This window comes from Oncorhynchus mykiss, chromosome 25 (assembly GCF_057628025.1).
Source record: "Oncorhynchus mykiss isolate SJ-2025 chromosome 25, ASM5762802v1, whole genome shotgun sequence".
Lineage (NCBI taxonomy): Eukaryota > Metazoa > Chordata > Actinopteri > Salmoniformes > Salmonidae > Oncorhynchus > Oncorhynchus mykiss.
The window spans coordinates 50,864,581-50,887,819 of NC_143046.1; the positions used below are offsets into that span (position 1 = coordinate 50,864,581).

General features: G+C 42.0%; 1 protein-coding gene across 1 annotated transcript in view; it reads left to right on the top strand.

Moving 5' to 3' along the window:
• The window catches only part of LOC149972030 (MAM domain-containing glycosylphosphatidylinositol anchor protein 1-like), a 73,892-nt gene extending 65,428 nt beyond the window's left edge, over window positions 1-8,464 (top strand). Inside the window, exons 4-5 of the mRNA XM_090219291.1 lie at window positions 3,589-3,785; window positions 8,405-8,464. Coding sequence (XP_090075417.1) covers window positions 3,589-3,785; window positions 8,405-8,464 — 257 coding nt within the window. The remainder of the gene's footprint in view (window positions 1-3,588; window positions 3,786-8,404) is intronic.
• The last annotated feature ends 14,775 nt before the right edge of the window (window positions 8,465-23,239 follow it).

Below are 23,239 nucleotides of genomic sequence, written 5' to 3' on the forward strand. Positions count from 1 at the left end.
CAAGGAGCACTGTGCAAGCGATAATATTGAAATGGAAGGAGTATCAGACCACTGCAAATCTACCAAGACCTGGCCGTCCCTCTAAACTTTCAGCTCATACAAGGAGAAGACTGATCAGAGATGCAGCCAAGAGGCCCATGATCACTCTGGATGAACTGCAGAGATCTACAGCTGAGGTGGGAGACTTTGTCCATAGGACAACAATCAGTCGTATATTGCACAAATCTGGCCTTTATGGAAGAGTGGCAAGAAGAAAGCCATTTCTTAACCTGTTAGAGCTCTAGGGGCGCTATTTCATTTTTGGATAAAAAACGTTCCCGTTTTAAGCGCGATATTTTGTCACGAAAAGATGCTCGACTATGCATATATATAGTTTTGGAAAGAAAACACTCTGAAGTTTCAGAATCTGCAAAGATTTTGTATGTAAGTGCCCCAGAACTCATTCTACAGGCGAAACCAAGATGATGCATCAACCAGGAATTAGCAGAATTTCTGAAGCTCTGTTTTCCATTGTCTACTTATATGGCTGTGATTGCGCAAGGAATGAGCCTACACTTTCTGTCGTTCGCCCAAGGTCTTAGCAGCATTGTGACGTATTTGTAGGCATATCATTGGAAGATTGACCATAAGAGACTACATTTTCCAAGTGTCCGCCTGGTGTCCTGCGTCGAATTCGGTGCGCAATTGCCAGCTGCTTCTACTTTACCATTTGATTCAGGGGAGAAAGCATGTGTCCAAGAACGATGTATCAATGAAGAGATATGTGAAAAACACCTTGATGATTGATTCTAAACAACGTTTGCCATGTTTTCAGTCGATATTATGGAGTTAATTTGGAAAAAAGTTCGCGCTTTGAGGACTGAATTTTCGGATTTTTTTTGGTAGCCAAATGTGATGTATAAAACGGAGCTATTTCTAATACACAAGGAATCTTTTTGGAAAAACTGAGCATCTGCTATCTAACTGAGAGTATCCTCATTGAAAACATCAGAAGTTCTTCAAAGGTAAATGATTTTATTTGAAGGCTTTTATGTTTTTGTTAATGTTGCGTGCTGGATGCTAACGCTAATGCTAACGCTAAATGCTAACGCTAGCTAGCTACTTTTACACAAATGATTGTTTTCCTATGGTTGAGAAGCATATTTTGAAAATCTGAGATGACAGTGTTGTTTACAAAAGGCTAAGCTTGAGAGATGGCATATTTATTTCATTTCATTTGCGATTTTCATAAATAGTTAACGTTATGTTATGCTAATGAGCTTGCTGATAGATTTACACAATCCTGGATACAGGGGTTTTTTCATAGCTAAACGTGACACAGAAAACGGAGCGATTTGTCCTAAACAAATAATCTTTCAGGAAAAACTGAACATTTGCTATCTGAGAGTCTCCTCATTGAAAACATCTGAAGTTCTTCAAAGGTAAATGATTTTATTTGAATGCTTTTCTGTTTTTTTGTGTAAATATTGCCAGCTGAATGCTAATGCTAAATGCTACGTTAGCCATCAATACTGTTACACAAATGCTTGTTTTGCAATGGTTGAGAAGCATATTTTGAAAATCTGAGATGACAGTGTTGTTAACAAAAGGCTAAGCTTGAGAGCTAGCATATTTATTTCATTTCATTTGCGATTTTCATGAATAGTTAACGTTGCGTTATGGTAATGAGCTTGAGTCTGTATTCACGATCCCGGATCCGGGATGGGGAGATCAGAAAGGTTAAAGATATCCATAAAAAGTGTCGCTTAAAGTTTGCCACAAGCCATCTGGGAGACACACCAAACATGTGGAAGAAGGTGCTCTGGTCAGATGAAACCAAAATTGAACTTTTTGGCAACAATGCAAAACGTTATGTTTGGCGTAAAAGCAACACAGCTGAACACACCATCCCCACTGTCAAACATGGTGGTGGCAGCATCATGGTTTGGGCCTGCTTTTCTTCAGCAGGGACAGGGAAGATGGTTAAAATTGATGGGAAGATGGATGGAGCCAAATACAGGACCATTCTGGAAGAAAACCTGATGGAGTCTGCAAAAGACCTGAGACTGGGACGGAGATTTGTCTTCCAACAAGACAATGATCCAAAACATAAAGCAAAATCTACAATGGAATGGTTCAAAAATAAACATATCCAGGTGTTAGAATGGCCAAGTCAAAGTCCAGACCTGAATCCAATCGAGAATCTGTGGAAAGAACTGAAAACTGCTGTTCACAAATGCTCTCCATCCAACCTCACTGAGCTCGAGCAGTTTTGCAAGGAGGAATGGGAAAAAATGTCAGTCTCTCGATGTGCAAACCTGATAGAGACATACCCCAAGCGACTTACAGCTGTAATCGCAGCAAAAGGTGGCGCTACAAAGTATTAACTTAAAGGAGGCTGAATAATTTTGCACGCCCAATTTTTCAGTTTTTGATTTGTTAAAAAAGTTTGAAATATCCAATAAATGTCGTTCCACTTCATGATTGTGTCCCACTTGTTGTTGATTCTTCACAAAAAAAATACAGTTTTATATCTTTATGTTTGAAGCCTGAAATGTGGCAAAAGGTCGCAAAGTTCAAGTGGGCCGAATACTTTCGCACTGTATTTCATTGTTTTGATGTTTTCCCTATTATTTTACAATAGTAAAAATAAAGAAAAACCATTGAATGGGTAGATGTGTAAAAACATTTGACTGGTACTGTGTATGCATGTAATTGTATTTCATTTTATGCTCATATTATTGTATAAGCCCTGAAAATGTCATGTTTATAGGACATTCATTTTTTGAGATATTTCAATTTGTGTTTGTTAATCTGTGTCCTCCTGTGTCATTTTTTGGAGAAGGCTTTGCAATTAATTGACCCCAAATTCCTTTTGCCTTTGTGTTGAAAGATGAGTTAGGGGACAGGATGTGTGTGCGTTTCTGTGTGCGTGTGAGAGAGAATGTGTGTGTGTGAGAGAGAGAGAGCGGAACGGAAAGAAAGAGAGAGAATCTACTTGTACATTGTGTACTGTACTGTTCCATTTCTCCCCACTTGAAGAAGAGAAGCCTTTTAACAATACTGTCTTTTCTGGGATAGTTGTCTAAAAGAGACAATTTAGCATGGCTCTTTTCCTAATAACAGTGAGTAGTCGGCTAATAAACTGGTCCCAATCAACTTTCAGCCTCATCAAGTTGTATTTAGTGTTTAGATGTGCTTCTATCTTTATCTCTTAGTCACAATAGAATAGAGGGCTGCTCCTAAATAACACAGCAAGGAAGCCACAAGTGCCTGAGTCACGTAGACACACACATACAGTTCCCTGCTGAATCTACAGTGCCTATCATAAGTATTCATCCCCTTTTGATTTCTTGACATTTATGTGTGATTAAAATGGTTTTGGGCAGGCAAACCTTTCGTGTAGATATTTTCCTGATTCATTTGTGGAGTGTCTCAGTGTGGTGTAAGGTACAGTAGGTGAAGGCTGTGTACATTACTGATGTCTAACCATTGTGAGGAAGGTCCCCACATAGTCTGTAAAATATGATTGATGGAATTTAGTATAGTTTGGATGAACGTATTCTTGATATTGATGAAGTGCATCTGTGTGTCTGTGTGTGTGCCCAGACCTTGACAAACCAGTTCTGACGGTGCACCAGACCATCAGCGATGTGCGCGGGAGCTTCTACCAGGAGAAGACGGTGTTCCTCCGCTGTACTGTCAACTCCAACCCCCCGGCCCGCTTCATCTGGAAACGAGGCACCATTCCCATAGAGCAGAGCAAGGATCAAGGAGTGGACATCTACGAACCGCTATACACACAGGTATGGTACGAGGACCACAAACACACATTTACACTCTTAAGCTACTAGCATTGTACCCCATGCAACAGATCAAGGATAACAGACCCACAACCCATTGAATAATATATGCGCAGGCTCACTACATACCCACACACAAATTAACCGCAACAAAGAAAGGATAACTGAGTGGACATCTACACTCTAAAAGATGTTGAGTTAAAAACAACCCAATTTAGATGCTGGACTGAACACATGCTGGGTTATTTTGACCCAGACAGTTGGGTTGCGTTAATAACAGAGCATGTTGGGTTGTTTGGATCACCCAAACATGGGTTAATTTTATCCAGGTCACCCGTGATACAATGTCGGGAGACGATGTGGAAACTGGCCACTAGGGCTAACAGTGAGCATTGTTACCTTAAAGTAGGTTTCAGTTTTGCTAGGGCAGCGTTTCCCAAACTCGGCCCTCGGGACCCCAAGGCATGCACGTTTATTTTTTTTGCCCTAACATTACACAGCTGATTCAAATGATGAAAGCTGTATGATTAGTTGATTATTTTAATCTGCTGTGTATCGCTGGGGCAAAACCAAAACGTGCACTCCTTGTGGTCCCGAGGACCAAATTTGGGAAAACCTGCACTATGGTGTTGTGGACAGGAATGGGGGATGGGTGTATGCATCTGCCTCTGCGTCCAAAGGTTGCACATTCAAATCCAGCGATAGGAAGTTGTTTTTGATATTTTTGTTTTAATTCTATCCCAAATCTTAATCCATATGGATATGCATAGGCCCTTGGGGAACTCATTCAATTCTGTAAGCCTAATTAAAGCTTCAAAAGTGTAGTTGTTTAACCTTAACATGTGATAACATACAACGGAACAGATGAACTGGAATGACATTTACTCTCACGCGTGGACAAAAATAACTATCTGAAAGCCATGCCCCTACTAAGCCACGCCTCCATTCTTTTGAGCTGACCCGCTGGGTCATATCTCAATAACCCAGCATCAATAACACAGCACCCAGCATCAATTACCCAGCAATTCTTTAAGAAATCAATCCAACTAAAAGGTGCTGCATGTTCAATCCGACGTCTACATTGGCCATGCAGCATATACAGTGATACGGACTCTGTCGAAGTCAGAATCATACTTCTTGTGTTTCGCGGAGCAGAGCTGTTGTGAAGGAAGTTGTCAAGGAAGTGAGTTTGTGTTTATACAAGACCTCCCGCCCACCAATCATGTCAATGTGGCGCTATATAGAGCTATGCTTAGCCATACGCATTGTTACAAAACTTGTGAGGCGCACGGCGATGCGGTACAGAGCTCAAATTGGCCTTTGGAGGCTCCGCAATTGTGTCACACCCTCCATACGGAGCCTGACCACATTTTCGGATCAACCATGAATTGGCTTTAAGTGATCCAATGCCTGAAACCCAGCAGTTGGGTCAACCAAGATTTTTAGAGTTAACTGCTCATCAGATTGCAGCCCAAATAAACGTTTGACAGAGTTCAAGTAACAGACACATCTCAACATCAACTGTTCAGAGGAGACCGTGTGAATTAGGCCTTTATGGTCGAATTGCTTAAAATAAATAATAAGAAGAGACTTGCTTGGGCCAAGAAACACGAGCACTGGACATTACACCGGTGGGAATCTGTTTTTTGGTCTGATGAGCCAAATGTGAGATTTTTGGTTCCAACCAAAGTGTCTTTGTGAGACGCAGAGTAGGTGAACGGATGATCTCTCCATGTGTGGTTCCCACCGTGAAGCATGGAGGAGGAGGTGTGATCTGTGTGGGTGCTTTGCTGGTGACACTGTCTGTGATTTATTTAGAATTCAAGGCACACTTAACCAACATGGCTAGCACAACATTTTGCAGCGATACAACATCCCATCTGGTTAATACTCCAGGTTGGGTAAGGGCTATTTGACGAAGAAGGATGGAGTGCTGCATCAGATGACCTGGCCTCCACAACACAGATGAGATGGTTTGGGATGAGTTGGACTGCAGAGTGAAGGGAAAGCAGCCAACAAGTGCTCATCGTATGTGGGAACTCCAACAAGACTGTTAGAAAAGCAATCCAGGTGAATCTGGTTGAGAGAATACCAAGAGAATACAAAGCTGTCAAAGCAAAGGGTGGCCACTTTGAAGAATCTAAAATCAAATGTAATTTGTTTCAAACTTTCCTGGTTACTGCATGATTCCATATGTGATATTTAAAAGTTTGATGTCTTCACTTTTATTCTTCAATGTAGAAAAATGGTGCTTACTTGCTTCCTGCCAACTTGCTGCCAGCCTATTTGGCATATTGACGGCATGCTCAGTCACACAAACACAATTTAACTTCCACCTACTGATTGGCAACTCATTTCCATCTCTGCGACTTCTTACCTCATTTCCCTGTCACTCTCTCTCTCCCTCTCTTTCTCTTTATTTTGGCAGATGACACTGTCAGGAAACTAATCAGGATAGCTAATCAGCTAATCCGGAACATCTGTGGACTATGTACAGTTGAAGTCGGAAGTTTACATACACTTAGGTTGAAGTTATTAAAACTTGTTTTTCAACGACTGCACAAATTTCTTGTTAACAAACTATAGTTGTGGTATGTCGGTTAGGACATCTACTTTGTGCATGACACAAGTCATTTTTCCAACAATTGTTTACAGACAGATTATTTTACTTATAATTCACTGTATCACAATTCCAGTGGGTCAGAAGTTGACTGTGCCTTTAAACAACTTGAATAATTCCAGAAAATGATGTCATGGCTTCAGAAGCTTCTGATAGGCTAATTGACATAATTTGAGTCAATTGGAGGTGAACCTGTGGATGTATTTCAAGGCCTACCTTCAAACTCAGTGCCTCTTTGCTTGACATCATGGGAAAATCAAAAGAAATCAGGCAAGACCTCAGAAAAAAATGGTAGACCTCCACAAGGCCGGTTCATCCTTCGGAGCAATTGCCAAATGCCTAAAGGTACCACACTCATCTGTACAAACAATTGTACGCAATTATAAACACCATGGGACCACGCAGCCTTCAGCTCAGGAAGGAGACGCATTCTGTCTCCTAGAGATGAAAGCACGTTGGTGCAAAGAGTGCAAATCAATCCCAGAACAACAGCAAAGGACCTTGTGAAGATGCTGGAGGAAACATGTATAAAAGTATATATATCCACAGTGAAACGAGTCCTATAGTGACATAACCTGAAAGGCTGCTCAGCAAGGAAGAAGGCACTGCTCCAAAACCGCCATAAGAAAGCCAGACTACGGTTTGCAACTACACACGGGGGACAAATATCTTACTTTTTGGAGAAATGTCCCCTGGTCTGATGAAACTGTTTGGCCATAATGACCATCGTTATGTTTGGAGGAAAAGGGGGAGGCTTGCAAGCCGAAGAACACCATCCCAATCGTGAAGCATTGGGGTGGCAGCATCATGTTGTGGGGGTGGCAGCATCATGTTGTGGGGGTGCTTTGCTGCAGAAGGGTCTGTGCACTTCACAAAATAGATGGCATCATGAGGAAGGGAAATATGTGGATATATTGAAGCAACATCTCAAGACATCAGTCAGGAAGATAAAGCTTCGTCGCAAATTGGTCTTCCAAATGGACAATGACCCCAAGCATACTTCCAAAGTTGTGGCAAAATAGCTTAAGGACAACAAAGTCAAAATATTGGAGTGGCCATCACAACGCCATGACCTCAATCCTATAGAAAATGTGTGTGTGAACTAAAAAAGCCTGTGCGAGCAAGGCCTACAAACCTGATTCAGTTACACCAGCTCTGTCAGGAGGAACGGGCCAAAACTCAGCCAACTTATTGTGGGAAGCTTGTGGAAGGCTATCCGAAACGTTTGACCCAAGTTAAACAATTTAAAGGCAAATCTACTAAATACTAATTGAGTGTCTGTAATCTTCTGACCCACTGGGAATGTGGTGAAAGAAATAAAAGCTAAAATAAATAATTCTCTCTACTATTATTCTGACATTTCACATTCTTAAAATAAAGTGGTGATCCTAACTGACCTAAAACAGGGAATTCTTACAAGGATTAAATGTCAGCAATTGTGAAAAACTGAGTTTAAATGTATTTGGCTAAGGTGTATGTAAACTTTCGACTTCAACTGTATGTGTGTGTCAGAATGAGGTGCGGATCTGAGTGAGAGTGATGTGTGTCTTGTATTTATCCATTGTGTGTGTGTGTGTGTGCGCGCGCGCGCGTATGTGTGAATGTGTGTGTGTGAGAATGCAGTGTGGATCTGAGTGATGTGTGTCGGTGAGCAAGAATGTTATTGTGTGCGTGTGCATTCTCCTGCCTTTGCGCATGAGTCCTTACAAGCGACTACAGTATGTCCGTATCTGCGCTGGGAATAAGCGGAGTTCATGTACAGAGTTATGACTTTAATGGCGTTTCCAGAATCCCTGCTTCATGCCTGCACCTCTGAGTCCGGGGCACATCTGTGATGTCCTGTGTGTGTGTGTCCTGTGTTTTAGAGTGTCGCTGGAAGGATCTGAGAGAAGGGGGAGACTTGGGACATAAACAAATCCAGGATCATCAGCTTTTCCGAGCCTCTGAAAATGTGACGCTGAACCCAAATGTCCACTTCTCTGCCCCCTACCTCTGTGATCAGAGAAAAGAGGAGGATGGAAAGGGGAACGGTGTGTCTGAACCTAAGCCTGACTGTCAATGACCTCATTCTCTCTCCCTTTTAACTTTCTCACCATTTTTCTCTCTCTCTCCCCTCTACACAAACCCTTATTGATACAGTACACAATGCTCCTATACCGTTTTCAACCACAACACACACAGAAGCACTCATCTTCTGCAGCAGAACCCCTATCTTTAAAATCACAGGTCCCTTTAAACCCCAGCATCCGTCACCAAACAGCAACATAAAAACAGTCTAGTTAGTGCCTCCAATCCATTCTGACAGCACCTCTATGAGCAAAACAAACACCAGGGCACATGCTAGAACAGCTACCCCAGCAGCGGTCCCCGCCCGTTGGGCATGAATCAAAGGAAACCTCCTTTTGTCTGGGGCTCTGGGGGAGCCCTGGCCAAGGAAAAAAGAGGGCTGTCTGGGTGCAGAGTGACCACACAGCTCGGGGCGAAGTGGGCAACGCCGAAACGCCAAGGGGCTGCCAATAGAAGGGGAGCGGGAGGGGAGAAGGTTAGAGAGGGTAGAAGAGGTCATGTTTGCCTGGATCATGCTCAGTAGGTCACAATGTAAACAGTTTTGCAACATAAACAATGAAAATGGTTTATATGCGTCTTACATTGTGTGTTTTGTGCCTCCTCAACACAACTCAGGTTTTTTCTGTGACTATACAGTAAGTGCAAACCAAGGCTGTTGAGTCTGAATACAGCTGCACAGTAATGTCTCTTATCGATGGCGGTTATGATATCGTTTAGGACCTTGAGGGTGGCTGAGGTGCACCCATGACCAGCTCCGAAACCAGATTGCATAGCGGAGAAGTTACGGTGGGATTCGAAATGGTCGGTAATCTGTTTGTTAACTTGGCTTTCAAAGACCTTACAAAGGCAGGGTAGAATAGATATAGGTCTGTAGCAGTTTGGGTCTATAGTGTCTCCCCCTTTGAAGAGGGGGATGACCGCGGCAGCTTTCCAATCTTTGGGGATCTCAGACGATATGAAAGAGAGGTTGAACAGGCTAGTAATAGGGGTTGCAACAATTTCGGCAGATCATTTTTGAAAGAGAGGGTCCAGATTGTTTAGCCCAGCTGATTTGTAGAGGTCCAGATTTTGCAGCTCTTTTAAAACATCAGCTATCTGTATTTGGGTGAAGGAGAAATGGGGGAGTCGTGGGCGAGTTGCTGTGGGGGGTGCAGGGCTGTTGACCGGGGTAGGGATATCATAACTGCCATCGATAAGAGACAATACTGTACAGCCATATTCATTGACCTAGCCAAGGCTTTCGACTCTGTCAATCACCACATTCTTATCGGCAGACTCAACAGCCTTGGGTTCTCTAATCACTGCCTCGCCTGGTTCACCAACTACTTCTCTGATAGGGTTCAGTGTGTCAAATCGGAGGGCCTGTTGTCCAGACCTCTGGCAGTCTATGGGGGTGCCACAGGGTTCAATTCTCGGGCCGACTCTCTTCTCTGTATCCATCAATGATGTCGCTCTTGCTGCTGGTGATTCTTTGATCCACCTCTACGCAGACGACATCATTCTGTATACCTCTGGCCCTTCGTTGGACACTGTGTTATTAACTAACCTCCAGATGCCATACACCTTCAATGTCATACAACTCTCCTTCTGTGGCCTCCAACTGCTCTTAAATGCAAGTAAAACTAAATGCATGCTCTTCAACCGATTGCTGCCTGCAACTGCCCGCCCGTCCAGCATCACTACTCTGGGCGGTTCTGACCTAGAATATGTAAGACAACTACAAATACCTAGGTGTCTCCTTCCAGACCCACATTAAGCATATCTAATCCAATATTAAATCTAGAATCATTCCTATATCGCAACAAAGCATCCTTCACTCATACTGCCAAACATACCCTCGTAAAACTGACTATCCTATCGATCCTCAACTTCGGCGATGTCATTTACAAAATAGCCTCCAACACTCAACAAATTGGATGCAGTCTATCACAGTGCATCTGTTTTGTCACCAAAGCCCCATATACTACCCACTACTGCGACCTGTATGCTCTCGTTGGCTGGCCCTCGCTTCATACTCGTCGCCAAACCCACTGGCTCCAGGTCATCTACAAGTCTTTGCTTGGTAAAACCCCGCCTTATCTCATTTCACTGGTCACCATAGCAGCACCCACCCTTAGCACGTGCTCCAGCAGGTATATTTCACTGGTCACCCCCAAAGCGAACTCTTCCTTTGGCCGTCTTTCCTTCCAGTTCTCTGCTGCCAATGACTGGAACGAACTGCAAAAAATTACTGAAGCCAGTGTCTCATATCTCCCTCACGAACTTCAAGCACCAGCTGTCAGAGCAGCTCACAGATCATTGCACCTGTACATAGCCCATCTGTAAATAGCCCATCCAACTCCCACATCCCAATACTGTATTTATTTATTTTGCTCCTTTTCACCCCAGTATCTCTACTTGCACTTCTATCACTCCAGTGTTTAATTCTTATATCATAATTTCCTTCGCCACTATTGCCTATTTTACTGCCTTACCTCCCTTATCCTACCTCATTTGCACACACTGTGTATATACTTATTTTTTAAATCTACTATATTATTGACTGTATGTTTGTTTATTCCATGTGTAACTCTGTGTTGTTGTATGTGTCGAACTGCTTTGCTTTTTCTTGGTCATGTCAGAGTTGTAAATGAGAACTTTTTCTCAACTAGCCTACCTGGTTAAATAAAGGTTAAATAAAATAAAATAATTAAATGTATATACTGTATATTTTTTATACATCTCCCGTTTGGCGTGTCTTTTGTGATGTGGTTCACATCAGCACTGACAGATGTGTTTACTTTGACAACTGCGTCTGAGTTTTAATCATTCCTTCTCCCCCTTCTGTTCCATGCTGGCTGAAGACCTAGCTAGCCAAGAACTAACAAACACCAGACATGGATGAAAAGGGAAACATATGTATCTTTGCAATAGATGAATAGTGTACACTTTTAATCGTATTTGCTGACACCCTCCAGTCAAATTTTGGCACCAGTAGAGTAGTTATAGCTATATAAACCAAGCCTCTTTGGAAACACGCCTTCTCTGATGTTGCACCTTAAAATTGCCAATAATGTACCTTAGGGGACAAGATAGTATAGGTACAAAAGCGTAGCTTTGGAAAACTTTCTTGCTTATTGCTGCCTTTCACAGTTTGGAAAGTGCATTGCACACTTGTTCACAAAACACCTATATACAGTATATTTTCCACTATCCCTAACACACCCCACCACCCCTTAAAACGTTGGCCCCTTACAGTACTTATTTAAATAAAGTTGAATTAAATAAAAAAAATAGAAAAACAACGACTGCGTGGCTTTGCACGACACCAACCCCATCATCAAGTTTGCTGATGACACCAGGTTTATAGACCTAATAACCAATAATGACGAGTCAGCCTATAGGGAAGAGGTAAGTGAACTGGCATCTCCCTTAATGTCAGCAAAACGAAGGAGTTGATTGTTGACTCCAGGAAGCAGAGAAGTAACCATGTCTTGATCCACATCAATGGTACTGCAGTAGAGAGTCGGCATCCACATCCCTGAGGACTTGAAATGGATCAACAACACACCACTCTTGTCAAGAGGGCGCAATAGCGTCTCTACTTCCTAAGGCAGCTAAAGAAAAAAAAAATTCTGTCCTGACCGGTTAAATCATGGCCTGGTACTGGAATTGCTCAGTCCACAACCGCAAGGATCTCCAGAGGGTGGTGAAGAAGGCCCAGAACATCTCTGGGACTGTGCTCCCACTCATCCAGAAGATCTACTCGAAACAGTGCCTGAAGAAGGACCGCAGCATCATCAAGGACCCCACACACACCAACCACGAGCTGTTTCTCTTCCTTACCCTCGGGCAGATGGTATCGGAACATGAGATCTGATAGCAACGGAGCATGAGGTCTGATACCTTCTATCTATAAGAGTGAATTGGACTGACCACATGCACTGACTCTCCACACTGACCCACACAGTGCCTTGCGAAAATATTCACCCCCCTTGAACTTTGCGACCTTTTGCCACATTTCAGGCTTCAAACATAAAGATATAAAACTGTATTTTTTTGTGAAGAATCAACAACAAGTGGGACACAATCATGAAGTGGAACGACATTTATTGGATATTTCAAACTTTTTTAACAAATCAAAAACTGAAAAATTGGGCGTGCAAAATTATTCAGCCCCCTTAAGTTAATACTTTGTAGCGCCACCTTTTGCTGCGATTACAGCTGTAAGTCGCTTGGGGTATGTCTCTATCAGTTTTGCACATCGAGAGACTGAAATTTTTTCCCATTCCTCCTTGCAAAAAAGCTTGAGCTCAGTGAGGTTGGATGGAGAGCATTTGTGAACAGCAGTTTTCAGTTCTTTCCACAGATTCTCGATTGGATTCAGGTCTGGACTTTGACTTGGCCATTCTAACACCTGGATATGTTTATTTTTGAACCATTCCATTGTAGATTTTGCTTTATGTTTTGGATCATTGTCTTGTTGGAAGACAAATCTCCGTCCCAGTCTCAGGTCTTTTGCAGACTCCATCAGGTTTTCTTCCAGAATGGTCCTGTATTTGGCTCCATCCATCTTCCCATCAATTTTAACCATCTTCCCTGTCCCTGCTGAAGAAAAGCAGGCCCAAACCATGATGCTGCCACCACCATGTTTGACAGTGGGGATGGTGTGTTGCTTTTACGCCAAACATAACGTTTTGCATTGTTGCCAAAAAGTTCAATTTTGGTTTCATCTGACCAGAGCACCTTCTTCCACGTTTGGTGTGTCTCCCAGGTTGCTTGTGGCAAACTTTAACCGACACTTTTTATGGATATCTTTAAGAAATGGCTTTCTTCTTGCCACTCTTCCATAAAGCCCAGATTTGTGCAATATACGACTGATTGTTGTCCTATGGACAGAGTCTCCCACCTCAGCTGTAGATCTCTGCAGTTCATCCAAAGTGATCATGGGCCTCTTGGCTGCATCTCTGATCAGTCTTCTCCTTGTATGAGCTGAAAGTTTAGAGGGACGGCCAGGTCTTGGTAGATTTGCAGTGGTCTGATACTCCTTCCATTTGAATATTATCGCTTGCACGGTGCTCCTTGGGATGTTTAAAGCTTGGGAAATCTTTTTGTATCCAAATCCGACTTTAAACTTCTTCACAACAGTATCTCGGACCTGCCTGGTGTGTTCCTTGTTCTTCATGATGCTCTCTGCGCTTTTAACGGACCTCTGAGACTATCACAGTGCAGGTGCATTTATACGGAGACTTGATTACACACAGGTGGATTGTATTTATCATCATTAGTCATTTAGGTCAACATTGGATCATTCAGAGATCCTCACTGTACTTCTGGAGAGAGTTTGCTGCACTGAAAGTAAAGGGGCTGAATAATTTTGCACGCCCAATTTTTAAGTTTTTGATTTGTTAAAAAAGTTTGAAATATCCAATAAATGTCGTTCCACTTCATGATTGTGTCCCACTTGTTGTTGATTCTTCACAAAAAAATACAGTTTTATATCTTTATGTTTGAAGCCTGAAATGTGGCAAAAGGTCGCAAAGTTCAAGGGGGCCGAATACTTTCGCAAGGCACTGTACACTCATCTTCACACACACACATACACATATAGATGCATGCTACACACACATCACAATTGCTGCCACCACATTATTATTAGTATTGCTAAATACTGCACAATTTAAACACTTTGCACCCCAATCCTCGCTTTCCCAAAACGTGTGTAAATACTGGACTATAAATTCAGCCATTTACTTTTTGTTCGTATTCTTATCGTTTATTATTTCTTATTGTTGAGAATGAACCTGCAAGTAAGCAGTTTGTTGGACGGTGTCTACCCTATGTATCCATTACATACTACTAATAAAACATTAAACTGAAAGGTACAAAGGACGTACAGTACCTTCCAGGGTACCACTACAGTGACAAGCGTTTGTACCCCTTTAAGAACAAATCTAAACCTTTTTTCTGAGTGTGTGTGCTGTGTCTGAGAGAGATTATATTTATTTTGTAGATTTGCATGTGTAGGAGCCCGTGTTTGTGTGTGTGTGAGAGTGTATATACTGTGTTCAAATGACAGTGCATTAATGAATGTACCAACATGTGTATAACGGTATTTATGGTGTGTGTAAGAGATTGTGTAACTGTACTGTGTTTGTGCACATATGCATGTGTGTTTGTGAAGAATACTACTGTTATATCTGTGTAACCAGTCAATGTTTTATTTCACACAGGGGGAGACCGAGGTGCTGAAGCTGAAGAACCTGAGGCTGAAGGACTTTGCCAACTACACGTGCCAGGTGTCCGTTCGCAACGTGTGTGAAATCCCTGATAGCTCTGTCACCTTTCTCCTCACCATCGGCACCAGTAAGTAACACATTTTCCTTGCTACCACTTTTCTACACTCCTCTTTTATTTTTTGGTGTGTGTCTATAATGAAGAGACAAGCCGGTGTATAAGGTGTGAAGTGAAGGCCTGAAGTGAGTAGAAGACAAAAGCAGCTGAGTTCATCTGACTCTGGGGAAGTAGATAAAGGGCTTCGTTGCCAAAATCCCAAACTATTTCTTTAACCACTAGACCACCCCACGCCACACCTCTCTCTACTTGAATCTCCCCTTTTCTCTGTGTGAATCCATCCCTCACTTGCTCATCCCTTGTCTCACTTTGTCTCACTCCACCTCACTCCCCCTCCCATCTTTCATACACAGACACTCCATCTCCTCCTCCCTCATTCCCACTTTCCTCCATCTCTCACTCTCACTCCCACTCTCCATTTCCCTCCTTTCAGCCTCGCCCTTCATCTCTCCCCCTTCCTCTTAAATCACTCCATCTCCTCTTTCCTTCTGTCTCTAGCATTCCCTCACTCTCTCTCTCCTTATTTTCTCTCCCTCCATTGACGTACATCTCTCACTCCCTTGCTCCTCTCCTCCGTGTGTTACACTGTCTATCTGTCTTGTTATTCCCTCGCTGTGTGACACATCTCAGGTCTTCACTTCAAATTGACCTGTCAGAGGACTCTGTTATCTCCCTTCACTCAGACCCGTCTCCACGGCAATGCCATGTTACCACCGGCAACGCTGTTGCTGCCGACAACGCTGCCAGTTCCACTGCAGCCTGCCTCCAAAGTCCAATAGCTCAACAAACGAAAGCCAGAATCCTATCTGAGCCCAATCTTCTTTTTTATTCCCTTTCTCAGATTCTCGCCTCATTTCAAATGTCATCCAGCAACCCCCCCGCCTCCCTTTCAAAGATATGACCTATTTGGCTGTTTTAATGCTGCGCATATTTTTGGTAACACTTTATTTGGATGGTCCATCTGTAGATGCTACAGACAATCAGTAACATGTCAACTGCATGTCTGCTGACTTTCAACAAGAAAGTGTCTGTATACTGTGGTGGTGCTACTGAAAGGCTAAAGACATGCTGTGGAAATGCTGCTGATAGTCTACAAATAGTGTATTGTATATCTGTAGATGGAAAGTATTCCAACCCCTTGACTTTTTTCCACATTTTGTTACAATACACCTTATTCTAACATTGATGAAATCTTTTTTCCCCCTTATCAATCCACACACAATAATGTAAGTATTCAGACCCTTTGCCATGTGACTCAAAATTGAGCTCGGGTTTTTATTTAATTTTTTATTAACTCTTATTTAACTAGGCAAGTCAGTTAAGAACACATTCTTATTTACAATGACGGCCCACCAAAAGACAAAAGCCTCCTGCGGGGACTGGGATTAAAAATACAAAAATAAAATATAAATATAAGACAAAACACACATCACGACAAGAGAGAGAACGCAACACTACATAAAGAGAGACCTAAGACAACAACATAGCTAGGCATCAACACATGACAACACAGTATGGTAGCAACACAACATGACAACCACACAACATGGTAGCAACACAACATGGTAGCAGCACAAAACATGGTACAAACATTAATTGGGCACAGACAAGAGCACAAAGGGCAAGAAGGTAGAGACAACAATATATAACGCAAAGCAGCCACAACAAGTGCATCCTTTTTCCATTGATCATCCTTTAGATGTTTCTACAACTTGATTGGAGTCCACCTGTGGTAAATTAAATGGATTGGACATGATTTGGAAAGAAACGCACCTGTCTATAAAAGGTCCCACAGTTGAGAGTGCATGTCAGAGCAAAAACCAAGCCATGAGGTCAAAGGAATTGTCCGACCAGCTATGAGACAAGATTGAATCGAGGCACAGATCTGGGGAAGTTTAGCAAAAAAAAAATCTGTGTCATTGAAGGTCCCCAAGAACACAGTGGCCTCCATCATTCTTAAATGGAAGAAGTTTGGAACCACTCTTCCTAGAGCTGGCCTCCCGGCCAAACTGAGCCATTGGGGGAGAAGGGCCTTGGTCGGGGAGGTGACGAAGAACCCGATGGTCACTCTGTCGGAGCTCCAGAGTTCCTCTGTGGAGTTGGTAGAACCTTCCAGAAGGACAACTATCTCTGCAGCACTCCACCAATCAGGCATTTTGGTAGATTGGCCAGGAAGAAGCGACTCCTCAGTAAAAGGCAGATTGGATTTTGCCAAAAAGGACTCTCAGACCATGATAAACACGATTCGCTGGTCTGATGAAACCAAGATTTATCTATTTAGACTGAATAGGGATGTTGTACTGCTGTAGGGATGTTTTTCAGTGGCAGGTACTGGGAGACTAGTCAGGATCGAGGAAAAGATGAACGACGCAAAGTACAGAGAGGTCCCTGATGAAAACCTGATCCACAGCGCTCAGGAGCTCAGACTGGGCCGAAGGTTCACCTTTAACAGGACAACAACCCTAAGCACACAGCCAAGATAATGCAGGAGTGGCTTCGGGACACGTCTCTGTATGCCTTTGAGTGGCCTAGCCAGAGCCAGGACTTGAACCCAGTCGAACATCTCTGGGGTCATGACTGTCCTGTGAGGATCAAATAGCTCAGATTAGCTTGGAAATGGTTGACAACAAGACACTCTCCCACCCACACAGGGGGTGTGGGAGGGAACTGTTTGTCAGCTCACATTCGGTTATTTTTTAAGCAAAAGAGAACTCTTTTTACCATCCAGTGCTGGCTAAAGGAATGTATTTTGTCTCCAGAGACTTTTGCCTGCCCAAATCTCTGACGTCCAAAATGTGAATACCAGAACAATATTTATAACAGAAGAACGTGGCGAATGGTCAGTGGGGAACTTTGGAAAACAAATGTAATATTGGTTTTCATTTTGTAATGTCATTAAAAACTATGGATGAAATACTGTAACTTGGAAAGTATATCCCATTTATCTGTCAAGTATCCATCCAATATGTTGTGCATATAATATGAACAATTATGCAAGTATTTTTGTTAAGATAGGAATGTGATTTTAGGAGGTATAAAAGAATATCTCATATAAACTGTGCAGAAATAAGTAGGCACGCCACGAGTGAGGTCGGGAAGCATGTCAGATGGACGGAGCCATCCCTTTTTGGCCAGAGTTCATAATAAGCCTTGGTAACGAAATTAACATTAGACCAGGAAACGTGAGGCGAGAGCTACGAGAGCTACATCTTTGAAATGGTTGGAACTTTGAACCTCAACACGAGGTGAAGAAATAAACTCACCTTCCTCTAGACCAGGGAGAGAAGACGAGCTGCAGCTCATAATGGTCTGAATCCTGAATATCAACACGAGGCGGAAGAGGCGAGAAGCTCACCTCTCAGACAATCAATGAGACAGCTGATTAGATGTCCTAAGCCAGATATCAAGGAAAGCTAATCTAAGAGGGACCATCATACTACGCTTCAAACTGTCCCATCCTATCACAAGTATCAAATCACCGTATTCTCCAACTATCATCACCAATGGGACTCAACACGGCTGGCTGTCAAGCGTTAACAACAGTAGAAGAGACGGGTCCTGACCCTTGCAAGCCTGCCACTGAAAGGCCAACCCACTTCCTTCCTAAGAAGGCCTGGTTCTGACAGAGATAAACTGTGGATAAAGGCACTCACAAGTAAATACATTCATGATTTCTTATTCCAAATGGGCGGCGTTTCATGTGCAAAGTGTATGATTAATGGGAGAATGGTTATACAATGTATCCATGATAAGAGTCCCTTTTTCCTATCGCTCTCTTTTCCCCCCTCTCCATCTCTGTGTAATAAGCTGTCCTCTTGTCAGTCTGCTAGGGACTTTCTTCTCATGTATTAAGTGTGTATGTTGTCTTGTTTTCTCATTTTACTTAACTAGTGAATAAATAATTAAACCAACTGGTGTAGTTCTCAATCATGAGTATGGCTGGGGTTTTTGCAGATGCATGAGGTTACGGCTGTTCAGAATGATGATATAAGAGGTAATGATTAATAATAGGATGACTGTTTATTGATTAAATATATATATACCTTATAGTGTTTAATTAAACAACCTCTTCTGTGGTGCCCCAAACCACTAATGAGTTAATTGTTACATTATTAATTTAATTGGGTAACAATTATACATAGTCAGTGGATTAAATAAATAACAGTCATCAGATTAATGAAAGTAAAGTCATTGGAGACACCTGAAAAATGCTCTCGATCCAACCTGACAGAGCACGAGAGGATCTGCAGAGAAGAATGGGAGAAACTCCCCAAATACATGTGTGCCAAACCATCAATTGTTCTCCAATATTCCACCCGCTAAAATCTCACCCCATCCCAAGTTGGGTTGTCATCCCAGTGACTGGCAGACCACCCCTGTTCACTTGGCTCCTAGGGTCTTTGAGCGATTGGTACCCATCCTTTGAAAAGAGAACATAGTGCCACCTACAGATCAGAAGCAGATTAACAGCCAAAAGCATTTGAAATTCCTTCGCCTTGGTTGTATTGTATATACAGTATACATATATATATATATACAGTTGAAGTTGGAAGTTTACATACACCGTAGCCAAATACTTTTAAACTCAGTTTTTCACAATTCCTGACATTTAATCCTTGTAAAAATTCCCCGTCTTAGGTCAGTTAGGATTACCACTTTATTTTAAGAATGTGAAATGTCAGGATAATAGTGGAGAGAATGATTTAGTTCAGCTTTTATTTGTTTCATCACATTCCAAGTGAGTCAAAAGTTCTACATACACTCAATTAGTATTTGGTAGCATTGCCTTTAAATTGTTTATCTTGGGTCAAACATTTTGGGTAGCCTTCCACAAGCTTCCCACAATAAGTTGGGTTAAATTTTGGCCCATTCCTCCTGACAGAGCTGGTGCAACTGAGTCTGGTTTGTAGGCCTTCTTCATTGCACACACTTTTCAGTTCTGCCCACAAATGTTCAATAGGATTGAATGGGGCCAGGGCTTTCTGATGGCCACTCCAATAACTTGACTTTGTTGTCCTTAAGTCATTTTGCCACAACTTTGGAAGTATGCTTGGGGTCATTGTCCATTTGGAAGACCCATTTGCGACCAAGCTTTAACTTCCTGACTGATGTCTTGAGATGTTGTGTCAATATATCCACATAATTTTCCTTCCTCATGATGCCATCTATTTTGTGAAGTGCACCAGTCCCTCCTGCAGCAAAGTACCACCAAAACATGATGCTGCCACCCCCGTAATTCCCATCTCAACCGTGATGGTGTTCTTCAGCTTGCAAGCCTCCCCCTTTTTCCTTCCCCAGCATCTCTGTGCAATCAGACCATTTGATTATTATTGTGCCACCAAGGTTACTGCAGCCAGTGTTGCCAGCACAGCCACTACCTGGGTGCGGTACTTCACCGGAAATCCCACTGGCTATGTACGAGGTCGTCGAAGTTCTCATTAGGAGCCTTTAGAAACTCCTTGCATATTATGCTCTCCCATCTGGGGGTTTTGGCTTTGTTGGACAAACCCTGCCAGGAAGACTCAGACTCTCACTTGTCATCACACTTTTCCAAGTGCACAGGTACCCCATCTTCCAACACACCCTCACTCCCCCCACATATACACCCGCACATACCCACATACCGTGCCTTCTATGTCCTCTATTTGCTGTTTTTATCTCTACCATGTTGATTCCTGCTTAATTTGGGGGTTTTGAGTACTTTTGAAGATGTATTATTTCATGAATTGTCCTTTCTTCTAATGCTTTCTTTTATCTATTGATAAATACAATAAACTATAAATATAATATTGAATACGAATTATTTTAACTTGAATAGTATAGTGTATTTCTTTATCAATTGTTGTATTTTAGAGTTCAGTGTTCCATTACTCGCCGTTAACCATTATTTTATTTTTAAAGAATGCAAATTTGGCAACGATTCGGCACTCATACCACTGTCCTCTCTGTCCGAAACGGTGTACTCGTTCTAGTTTGATTTTGACGACCGTATCGCCTGGGATCTGTAGCGCTTTAACCAGGAATTCTTTCACCGATCTCTCTGGTTCTTCACCTTCATCCTCTTTAATTCCGGTAAGCACCAGATTTTCTCGCATCGACCAAGTCTGTATATCAAGTAAGGCTTCTCTTAGAAACTTGTTCTCTTTTTTAGGTTCACTAACGTCCATTTAAAAAATATTGACAGTACCTTTTAGCTTTTTAGTTTCTTTCTCCAATGTCGTGGCTTTCTCGTCACTCATCTCGAGGCTCGCCTTCAACTCCTTTATATCTTTACTGACTAGTTCAAGTATGCCCAATTGACAATTTATCGACGTTAGCAGGTCGGTTTCCATTCTTACCATACCAGGTGGTGAAAAGCATGAATTGTCTGTGTTTGTCGAGGAGTCTCGTTTTCTTTTGGGATTAGTTCTCCATACTTACCCTGGTTACTCTCCGACATGTTTTGGCGTTGGTAATATTTGTAGATACATTTCTCTAGCCTTATAATTGGTTTTGTGTTGATATCCAGATTGAAGGTTATTGCTCACGAGTAAGTGGATCAAAGTTAGATTGAAGTGTTAATATTTAGTCCGTTTTACACATATATCATATATCATGAGGCATTCCGCACCGCCATCTTCAGTCCGTCATCTTCCCACAAAAAGTCCTTGCTTGGTGGGCGAAACAATTAAAAAATGCCACCATCTGAAGGAAGACACATTTTTCACATACGTCTTGATGATAGGAACCAGGATCTACTTTTTCCCTTTCTTCACAGCTGTAAATTGGGACATCTGGAGTTGCCCCGGATCACCAACATTCCAAACACACCTTCCTTTCTCCTACATGTATTGTGAAAGCGTCCTCTGGCGTACTGGAATAAAATAACTTCAAAGTATAATTTGTGAACAAAGATTCAACCTACCCATTGAAGAGGCAATCTGTAGTTTAAACAAATTGGACACCCTGCCACAGTTTTGGTAAACAGTTGACGGATGGAGCTGTAAGCACTCTCAAATTCCTAGACAGAGCTAAGGATGTAATGACTGACCATTCATTAGAGTGCATATTACAGGGGAGGAAACAAACGTCAAACTTTGGGGCTCTCTAAATATTGATCATTTGACCGAGATGCACGCCGACAGCAAGACACAAGAGAAAGCATCTGAGCCGAGGGAAACAGCACCCCTCTGTCTCAGTAAGTGTAGTCCATATATCTGATGCTGTCTGGATTAAATGAGTACGACATAAGATAGATTCAGCCACTTGCAAATTGAAGGAAAATTATAAAACATTATTTTATATATTTTCTTTATTTTATTTTTGGGGAAGCATGGCTACCCTTGGCAACCATGAATACATGTCACTGTACAAACCTAATGACCATCACTGAATGTCATTAGATTTATGGTGTGTGTAACAGATGAGTCTTTCCATTCATCAAATGGCACGTGCACAGTGTACTGTTTGTATGCTGATATTATTTTGTGCAGCTTACTTTTTAAAGTGATTTGTTTGACAATCAGATTAAAAGATAACTGGTTGTGTTCATGCCATATTCAAATGTAATACATGTTTTACCAGTAAATTACATGTCTTTACTATTAGGCCCCAAAAAAGTGTGTTAACACTAAAGTTGTTTTTTTGTCAAGCACTTTTTGTTGGAATGAAGTACATTACCTCCACCTATTCTCTGTCTTTTTCTCTTACAATACTTTTTCTTGCCTTTGAGACAGATACTCTGAAGTTTCTTTGCCCTACTGGAGAGCGTGGTGCTGTTCTTAGAAATCACATCTTGCCGCATGCCCAAACCTTGTGAGAATCTAGACAAATTAAATGTAGTGTTATGAAAATTATTAATCAGATCATCTAACGGTTAAATCAGGTGGGGCCATGCTCAGACTTGGGAAGGTACCCTTGAATTGGAATTAAAAGTGAATCCCCTATTGGTAGATTGGTAAAAATAAAAAGCAGATATTGAATATCCCTTTGAGCATGAGGAAGTTATTCATTACACTTTGGATGATGTATCAATACGCACACTTACAACAAAGATACAGGCGTCCTTTCTAACTCAGATGCCAGAAAGAGGAAGGAAACCGCTCAGGGATTTCACCATGAGGCCAATGGTGACTTTAAAACAGTTAGAGTTTAATGGTGGTGACAGGAGAAAACCGATGGATCAAAAACAATGTAGTTACTCCACAATATTAACCTAAATGACAGAGTGAAAAGAAGGAAGCCTGTGCAGAATAACAATATTCCAAAACATGCATCCTGTTTGCAGTAAGGTACTAAAGTAAAACTTTAAAAAAATGTGGCAAATAAATAAATTAACATAACACATCACTGAGTACCACTCTTTATATTTTCAAGCATGGAGCATCGGCAAGGACTAGGGAGTTTTCTAGGATAAAAATAAACAGAATAGAGCTAAGCACAAACAAAATCGTAGAGG